The sequence below is a fragment of the Podarcis cretensis genome, assembly GCF_951804945.1.
Source record: "Podarcis cretensis genome assembly, chromosome: 11".
NCBI lineage: Eukaryota > Metazoa > Chordata > Lepidosauria > Squamata > Lacertidae > Podarcis > Podarcis cretensis.
Genome location: NC_137180.1, coordinates 53,316,504 through 53,326,165, shown reverse-complemented (window position 1 = coordinate 53,326,165; position 9,662 = coordinate 53,316,504). Strand labels below are relative to the sequence as shown.

General features: G+C 43.7%; 1 protein-coding gene across 1 annotated transcript; it reads right to left on the bottom strand.

The window, feature by feature from the left end:
* Window positions 1-919: 919 nt before the first annotated feature.
* On the bottom strand, window positions 920-9,646 carry STARD6 (StAR related lipid transfer domain containing 6). Its single transcript, XM_079995143.1, has 7 exons — window positions 9,506-9,646; window positions 8,462-8,555; window positions 8,087-8,136; window positions 6,035-6,161; window positions 3,716-3,833; window positions 2,312-2,405; window positions 920-1,090 (listed from the first exon to the last, which is right to left on the bottom strand). The coding sequence occupies exons 2-7, from the start codon at window positions 8,549-8,551 to the stop codon at window positions 934-936; spliced, it is 636 nt and encodes a 211-aa protein (XP_079851269.1). The 5' UTR covers window positions 8,552-8,555; window positions 9,506-9,646; the 3' UTR covers window positions 920-933.
* Between the last annotated feature and the right edge of the window lie 16 nt (window positions 9,647-9,662).

The window sequence follows — 9,662 nt, the reverse complement described above, 5'->3', positions numbered from 1 at the left end:
GCATAACTGCACCCCTCACATCTCTCTCCTAACAAATGTCATCAACCAGGCCTGAAGCCAGACTGAAATGGATCCACATTTCCAGTCTCCTCGAAGCATGCCTGAAGCGGGACAACTGCCGTGTTCTCAAGCACATTGCCCAAAAGGGACATTTGCCATTGGACAACAGTTGTCTAACACTTCTGGGTCCAGAGAGGTCCTCCAAGGAAGAAATGCGCCGCAACCACCACCTCCTTGAAGGCAGATGGTACGTCCCCCTTCTCCAGTGAAGCCTTGGTCACTCTCTGGACCCACCCAGTCAGCACCCTACAGCTAGCTATAACAAGCCAAGGTAGGCATTAGTCAAGGGGGGAGGTGGTCAGCTGCGCTTAGCCAAGAAAATTGTCCTCATCCTCAGGCCACAAGAAGATAAAGTGGTCCAGAAGGAGAAGATGGTGGAGTGGATTCCTCCAGTGTGGACTTGCTCCAACTGTGGCATCCTACTCTGCCTAGATCTGAGTGATTTTGTCCCTAAAGTGCCTTGCAAGGTTGTTACAGCAGACCTCTGAAGGAGTCACAGTAAAGCTCTCTTGGCCAGGTAACAAAAGCCCATTCACTAGTCCAACAACATTTGGAAGACCTCACGCTCCTCACCCCTGCCATAACATAAAGTTTCACTCTAGGTGATTTAAAGGTAGCTATATGTTTTCTTCCCAGTTCTTAATGCAGAGGATGGTGGTTTCCATCACATACTACTTGCGAGCTTCCTTGTGTCTGCCCACTTCCAGAGACCCAACTATGAATGAGATTGATCTTTGTCTGACCCAACATGGCAACTTCTAAATGGTCCACACTGACCTCCACTGAGCACACTCTCTGAGCCTTTACATTAAACCAAACTTCAGTGACAGTTGTGCACTGCAAAGAACCTTCCATCCACTCTCTGGAAGACTTTTATAGGGTGTTTCCCTTCAGTGACTTAATTCCAGCTTTGAAATCCATGATCATGTTCATGATGCTCATTGGCATAACCGAATCTATGACAGAAGGCATTAACTTCCCTCCTAAGTCCACCTGGACAATCGCCACAAACTTGGAGTGCTCTGGGTTGCTGAAAGAGAGGAATTGTTTTTTATCCATTAAGAAATCGGAAATTACATACAGTTCTAGGAATCAAATATGACACTATAACCTGGCAGTAGTCAGCATTACTACTTTGTCATTATGTTTGGCGCTTATTTCTACTAACCCAAGCAAACGAGACAGTTTTTCTCTGTGACAATAACCTCAAAGCATTGCTTTATTAGATTTCGTATGCACCCTGTACCATAAGGTCCCAGGGAGAGTTACAACAATTAAAATATACCCTTCTAAAAACAAACAGTTCCAATTATCGGAAGGTGGGAGGGGAAAAATAAAACTGTTAACAGTGAGAATTGAACAGTACAAACTCAGCAAGAGATGGGACCCACAGAACAGAACCAAAGAGTAAATTCAGCAAAAAGCTTCCCTTCGCTATACACTTAAATCATTTCCCCCTGCCTTGAACTCTGGAAAGCCTCTGCCGGTCAGTATAGATGGCCCTGAGCTGAATGGACCAATGCTATTCTAGGCTGCATCAACAGAAGTATAGTGTCCAGATCAAGGGAAGTAATAGTACCACTCTATTTTGCCCTGGCCAGACCACACCTGAAATTCTGTGTCCAATTCTGGGCACTATAATTTAAGCAGTTTGTTGACAAGCTGGAACGTGTGCAGAGGAGGGCAACCAAGATGATCAAGGGTCTGGAAGCTAAGACTTACGAGGAGTGCTTGAAGGAGCTGGGTATGTTTAGCCTGGAAAGGAGGAGACTGAGAGGAGATCCGATAGCCATCTTCAAATAAGGGCTGTCACATGGAAGATGGAGCAAGCTTGTTTTCTCCTGCCCGGAAGGGTAGGACTTGAACCAATGGCTTCAAGTTACAAGAAAGGAGATTCCAGCTAAACACCAGGAAGAAGACAGTGGAACAGTCTCCCAAGGGAGATGGTGGACTCTCCTTCCTTGGAGGTTTTTAAGCAGAGGTTGGATGGCCATCTGTCATGGATGTTTTAGCTGAGATTCCAGCATTGCAGGGGGTTGGCCTAGATGAACCTTGAGGTGCCTTCCAACTCTTCTATGATTCTATGCTTCTATGATTTGGTAGGGCATCTTCCTATGCTCCTATTCATGTAACCAAACCACACTACAACTGATGCAATCAAGTTATAAAGAGCTCTTCTGCCTCCCAGCTTGGAAGCCATCATGATGATTTACCCTTTCCTGCAAATAAACAGGCTGTGAGGCCCACTTACCCTGGTATGGGACAGCACGCATAGCCAGAAGGGTAGTTTGTTCCACGCACATACTTTGGAGTCGGAGGAAAGGCTGGGTGGTCTACACTTACAGCTATGGGGGAGAACAAAACGGAATTTAAAACCTGCTCCAGCAGCAAGCATGGTCACCCAAACATACCGTATTGTTCGCTCTATAAGACGCACCAGACCACAAGACTCACCTAGTTTTTGGAGGAGGAAAACAAGGGGGGGGGGGGTTCTGAATCTCAGAAGCCAGAACAGCAAGAGGGATCACTGCGCAGTGAAAGCAGCAATCCCTCTTGCTGTTCTGGTTTCTGTGATAGCTGCGCAGCCTGCATTCGCTCCAGCTCCATAAGACGCACACACATTTCCCCTTACTTTTTAGAAGGGAAAAAGTGAGTCTTATAGAGCAAAAAATATGGTACGTCCAAGCAACAAATCACCAATTGGCAGCAAGAACAAAAGAGCAACATACCGTGTGTGTATTAGTGAAAATAACATGCAAATAAGCTCTGCTAATGTGTGTAAAGCTAATGTGTCTATTAGGAGAAATTCACATTAAAATGTTGATATATTTTCATTAGGACTTCTTTCCCCTAAGGAACAGAATGATGTGAGGAATGTTGGGAACTGGACCTAAGACTGGAAATATGAGAAACAGATTTGTCCATCCCCACTTCAAGGGATATGGGTATAGTTCTCTAGGAAAATAATATGGGGTTTTTAGGGGTAGGAGGATAACAGAGCTATTTGTTTTCTAAGTTAGTATTTATTACAGTTCTATTCTTCCAGAAAGCTTAAGACACTTCCTATGGAGGTTAGCCCACTGGCTTAAGAGCCAACTCCTAGGGACTGAGGTCTCTTTGGTCAAATGAATAAAATAAAACATTGTGATGACTGACATATAAGCTACGGGACAAGGATAACTGTGACTTTAAGGATGAATGGGAATCCTTTACAAAGTATCTGAAGACGCAACAAAGTGAACTGGACTCCTTGGCAGGTTCTGAATAAATATTCACAAACTTTTTATTGATAATAATCAGCGAAATAGTTTGAGGATCTATACAACTTTGTAACATGCAGAAAACAGCAGTCTCAGAGAAACCCAAGACTGGAACTGAGGGAAGTTGAGGGGGGGTTCGGGGGGGAGAAAAAATGGGAGAAAACAAGGATGATATGTTTTTGGATAATATGTCCTGTTTTAATTTTGAATTCAAAAAACTTTTAAAACATTGTGATTATGTGGGGTGGAGTTTACCTGCCCCCCCAATATTTTATTCAAGTTGGTACCCCTGCCCACTAGTGTATTCTATTGAGGGGAATCACCTGGTTCTAAACTGGTTATGTGTGAAATCCATTTCTTAACACCTTCCCAGCAAGCAATATTACTTTACTTACAGTTTGTTGTCAATAAATCTCCATCATATGTCTTAACATGCAGCAAGTAGACAAAGTCCCTTGGCGTAACCAGTCCCAAGCCGTAACTGTGTGTAATACTTTGGTAAACAAAAGTGTCCTGTAGCAAATACAAAACAAATAAATAAACAAATTGTTAAAAGCACTGGGCCCAAACTTCCTTGGCTGAATCAGGGTAACCTGCCTACCAGAAAAACAAGTTGAAGAGTCTTGATATTGAGCTTCGTCAGCAAAATGCTAGGCTTCACCAGCAAAAAGCAACGCTGGCATTTTCAAGCATGCAGGCACTGCTGATGCTCAGCTCAGAGTTCAACATAGAAACACTGCTTTTCACTGAAGAGTGAATAGAAATCCTTTCAGTAAAATGACTGAGCAACTAAATAAATTATAGTGGTACCTTGCTTCTCAAACGCCTTGGTACTCAAACAACTCAGAACCCAAACACTACAGCAAGTGTTCCGGTTTACGAACTTTTTTTGGAAGTCGAACGTACTCCATTTTGAGTATCACACTTCCGTTTTGAGTGTTACACTGACAATTTGAGTGTTACGCTGAGGTCTGTCTGTTTTTGCGGCTCTTTTGTTTTTGTGACTGTGTGGAACCCAGCTCAGCTACTGATTGACTGATGGTTTGATTGATTGTGTGACTGCAGTACATTGTTTATTGTTTTCATTTTATGGATCAACGGTCTCGTTAGATAGTAAAATTCACGTTAAATTGCTGTTTTAAGGGTTGTTTTTAAAAGTCTGGAACGGATAAATCCACTTTGCATTAATTTCCATGGGAAAGCGCGCCTTGGTTTTAGAACGCTTTGGTTTTGGAACGGATTAAGTTTGGGAACCAAGGTATGGAATGGTGGGGGTGTATGGAATGGATTACTGTATGGAATGGATATGGATCGAAAACAGGTAACCAACCTCATACTATGTGTCTCCAACACTTCCTAAAGACACCCCGTTTCTGCAAACATCACAGTTCTTACCTTCCTATTCATTTCTTCCTTATTTTTTCCTGGCTTTTAAAAGTGTTGCCCCTGCCCCAATCTTTCTAAGTAGTTTCAGAACAATTGGACGGAAGGACACTAATACATTTGAGAAAAATGGATTTAAAAAAGGAAAAAAATATTTTGTGCAGGTGGGATGGCTTACAGTACAATCCAGTCCAAAGATGCACCAGGATGCGGGAGTTTGGATTCAGCAGATCTTGGGCTTTTCCAGCTAAGCTGGCGATACAACAGTGTAAGTCTCTCACCCAGAGCTAAACTAGCATAAATCCCCCCCAAAGGGGAGCGTTATGGGGAAGTGTGGGAACAGCAGATAGAGACTTACACCTCTTCCAAACCCTTTTCAGCTCAATCACATGACCTAGCAACCCAACGGAACTTAACCAGGAAAAAAAATGGTTCAAGTCAAATTCCTTCAAATCCCTCTTTAACGAGAGGTAACAAATGCTGGCTTTCCATAGTTAGGAAAGCTCTGCCAGGGAAAATAAGTTCCCTCCTTTCCACATGTCTGAGGACAAAGTAGTAGGCTATTGCCGTGTGTGTAGCATACTAAAGTCAGAAAGGAATTGCTTTCACTAACTTTCCTGAACAGTAGCTATATTGGTATGTTATCTTTGAAGTGTATAGCTTACTTGCTATGTCTTTAAGAAGTTGGCAGGTATGGCCTTACATGCCACGAAGCATTATGGGTTGCATCCTATGAAGTCATCCTTTAGCCAGCTAGCCCCGGTAATCATCTAATGTTTACTGGATGGATTTCCCCCCTAAATTGATTTTTGAATTCTGAATTTATTGTTATTCATGTTTTATACTGTATTTTATGCTTTTTGTTGTTGTTTCAATTAAGTGTTTTAAATTTGTTGTTAGCTACCCTGAGCCCAGTTTTCTGAACCGGGAAGGGCAGGGTATAAATAAAAAATTATTATTATTATTATTATTATTAAGCGCAATGACTTCTGCTTGTGCAATGGGATCCCCTCTTCTCTTGCTGGGTACCCACAAATCTGCTCCAAGAGAATGATGGGAAACCAAGAACGTACTGAGGAAGGGAGAGGAACTCCTGCCACACAGGTAGAAGTCCTTTCACTAAGGAGACAACTTCTTTAGATGCAACCCTAAATAATGTAACAAAGATGCATCTATGAAAATCCAGACTTTTTTACAGCAGCCAAAGGCACAAGACCTTTTTGTCCCCCATTTCAGCTCTGCCAGAAAAGCCAAAGTAATGCCTAGGCTAAGGGGGGAAAAACCACAAACACACCCCAGAACTTCAAAACCCCATTAACTTATGGAATCACCTGGTCAATTGTATCTACAAGTTTGTACGACTGTACTGCTCTGTCCCACTTGTTGCGGTACTCAGCCCGGAAAATGAAGGGAAAGAGTTTAGAAGCCGGTACTTCCACTAGGGCTTCAGCACGATATCTAGGTTAGATACGGAAACAGAGGTATTTGAGAGGTGTTTGGTTTGTATCGGGAATTGAGGAGCAGTTCTACGCACACAGAAGAATGAGGCAGTAGAACAAAGCAGTATAATTTTAGACTGGCATGGGTGGGGAAGGAAGGAAGGCACTTGTGATAGGAATTTTATGGTCTTAGACACATATTAAATGTTCATAAGTGTACCAACCAAGCACATACATAGATCAGCACAGGAAGACCGATCTGGAACCATTTTGATTCCCAAACTGTCCCAAACTGACCAAATGTTTTCTCTGCAAGGTCAAAGGAAAATGGAAAAGCCTCCCCATTGTCTTTTCCTTCATAAAGCCTGTCTTAAGGGTATGTCTGTGTTTGAATAGGGTGTGAACGGGTGACATGGCCCAGGAACTAAGTATTTATCATTACAAAAGACTAGCCGGGCTCCCCAGGCAATCCAAACAAGTAACCTGCCAGACAGGAGATAAACAACGACAGGAGAAAAACAATATTCAAATTTCTGTTTTAGACCGCCTTTTCTGTGATGTAGGTGTGATGTATCTGAGGGGTGGTCTTAGGTTACACCCCTTCTGTGATGTATGTATGATGTTTCTTGGGGGTGGTCTTGATCTACAGGGTGGCAATTTCAAAAGTCTTTATAAGGCCTTGCACGCCATTTTTCTGGGTCCCTCCTCTCTCCTGCGGATGAGGTGAGCACCCTGTTGCAACAGATCAATAAAGATCAAGCTTACTAGCTGCTTTGCTTCTCAGTATTCTCTGGTTGGCCTGTTATTGTCTCCTACCAATAAGGAACCTATGTAAGGACTCTATATGGGCTCTTGGATACCCCATAAGGGAAAAGGGCAATTTTTTGTTTACAACACACACTGATGTATGAATGAAAAGAGAGAACATCTAAGGCAGCCTTAGCTGGGACTTGTCTCCTGCCTGACACCCTGGAGAGCTGATGCCAGTCAGTGTGGACAATATTGGGCTAGGTAGACTCGTGGTCTGACTTGATACAAGGCAACTTCCTATGTTCCTGATAATTCATTCATAGAATCGTAGAACTGGAGAGTTTGAAGTGACCACAAATGCCATCTAGTCCAACCCTCTGCATTGCAGGAAGGTCAACTAAATCTTACATGATTTGGAAGCCAAAACTAGTGAAGAATGCACCAACCAGACTGTTCACAGGAGCAGGCTACAGGCAACATGCCATCCGCCTCTGTTGAGAGAGCTATACTGGTTGCAATAAGCTACCACTCCAGGTTCAAGGCTCTGGGTGTAAATTCACAAAGCCTTAAATAATCTGGGACCTCCAGATTCCTTATGCTCCATCTTGATCGCTGAGATTCCCTGAGGGTCCAGTCCCTGAGGGTCCAGCCATTAGTATGGAAGGCCCTGCCCTGTGGAACTCCCCGCCACTAGACGCTCGGCAGGAATGATTCCTGCCTACTTTCAGAGGGTCTGTTGAAAACTGTGTCATTCAGACAGTCCTTTGGAACGTGATGTTTTCCTACCCACCAACAACCAGCTTCTACTGATGCTTCTACCCACATTGCTATAATCTTGCATGTTGTATATTGCCTTGCTGTGTCTTTTATGAAAAGTGTGGCTTGTAAATGTTTAAATAAATAATGAAACAAAATAAGTTTTTTTTAAAAAACTAAGCTTCCACCTTATAGCATGGCAATTTGGGATCCATGTGGCATTTAACACGGCAACTGACTGGCATGAAAAATTCAGGAGTCCCTGGGATGGGGGAGTGACTACTGAATCAGTTTTGAGGTCCGCAGTATGGACATGCCCATCATTAATAGTTCTGAAAATGGGGAAATCCCTTGTATTGTGCTTTTGCCCATTGGTGCTGCTCTTCAGAGTGAGTGCATGGAAGGAAATACACAGGAACCAAAGCCCTGTTTACTTACAGAGTTCCTGGGAAATCTGTTGAAGGTCTTGCCGACACTGACATTTGTTTCTCAGGTTGACAATAAAGGAAAGGAAAAAATAATAATCAAACACCTCTGAAATATCTGTAACTTAAAAAAACAAAAAACCCCAATTTTAAAAAATCTATTGTTTTACTTCTAGATCAGGTTCTAAATACTCTGGTTGCCTGTGAGAAATAAGAGCTGCCTGCAAATTGACCAGGCATCTTGCGATGTTTCCTTCTTCTTTTTAAAGGTGCAATTATTTATCAGCAGGGTGATAAAAAAAGAAAAACCTGCCATGGGCTAATAACAGTTTGGGGCTTAACAGCAAGAGAGAAATAGCTGAAACAAGATGAACTGCATTGTTCTTACTGCACTTTTCACCACTTTCCATCCCACTGGATCATGAAGGTACGAGAAAATTTTTATGGAGAGGCCCTCTGAAAGTTTCTTATAGTCCATCTATCTGTGAAAATGGCAAAGCAAAGGACAAGTAAGTGTCGCAAGGACAGAGGATGGGGATACAGCACGTTTTATTCATTCCACAGAGCACCTTAACGGTGTAGGTTGTGACAGCACTAGAAACATTAGGCTGTTCTATATAGAAATAAAGGGACGTGGGTGGTGCTGTAGGTTAAACCACAGAGCCTAGGACTTGTTGATCAGAAGGTCAGTGGTTCGAATCCCCGTGACGGGGTGAGCTCCCATTCCTCGGTCCCAGCTCCTGTCCACCTAGCAGTTCGAAAGCACGTCAAAGTGCAAGTAGATAAATAGGTACCGCTCCAGCGGGAAGGTAAACGGTGTTTCCGTGCGCTGCTCTGGTTCGCCAGAAGCGGCTTAGTCATGCTGGCCACATGACCCGGAAGCTGTACGCCAGCTCCCTCGGCGGCCAATAGAGCGAGATGAGCGCCGCAACCCCAGAGTCGGCCACAACTGGACCTAATGGTCAGGGGTTCCTTTACCTTTTAAGCTACTGAGGGTAATGGGGCCCTTTATATTTTCAGCTGACCTTTGTCAACAACAAATTGTCACTGTTTTTGTGTGTGTTGAATATATGCTATATGGTAATTGATGGACCTAATAGGTATGTAGGTTTTATTTTATTTGTTTTTTATCTTATATTTTGGAAATGTACATCCAGGTGCTTTTCCCCCCTTTAATTATTTTGGGGGGCCCCAAGAGAGTGGGGCCCTAAGTTATAGCTTGTTTTAGCTTTATACTACGTAAATCCAGCACTGCCCGTATGGTACAGCTGCATTTTCCTGCATTGATTCTCAGGGTCCCTTCTATTGAAACTATGAATCCCAGTTCCTTTTGCGCGCTAAATTCCCATCGCTTTCCCGGCTTCAAGAAGGCGGCTCGCCTCTCGGAGGCGTCTGCAGATGCTGCTGCAACCGAGCCGCACCAAGCGCTCACCTGGGTCTTGTCGCTCGCATCCCTTCCAGTCTCCGCATTCCCGGCTGCAACTCGCGTTTCTCCTCGGTGGGGGGCGGTGTGGCTCAGCAGCATTGTGATGCGTTCGCTCGCGGGGCGTGCCGGGAGTTGTGGTTCGCAGGGGCGCTTGCTCTCCGAA

Excerpts from the sequence above, each read along its gene's own strand:
- STARD6 (XM_079995143.1), bottom strand. The coding sequence starts at position 8,551 with ATGGACTATAAGAAACTTTCAGAGGGCCTCTCCATAAAAATTTTCTCG. Across the intron at positions 8,137-8,461 it reads GGAAAGTGGTGAAAAGTGCA|AAACAAATGTCAGTGTCGGC; the intron begins GTAAGAACAATG and ends TGTCAACCTGAG. Across the intron at positions 2,406-3,715 it reads AGATTTATTGACAACAAACT|CTGTAAGTGTAGACCACCCA; the intron begins GTAAGTAAAGTA and ends TCTCCCCCATAG.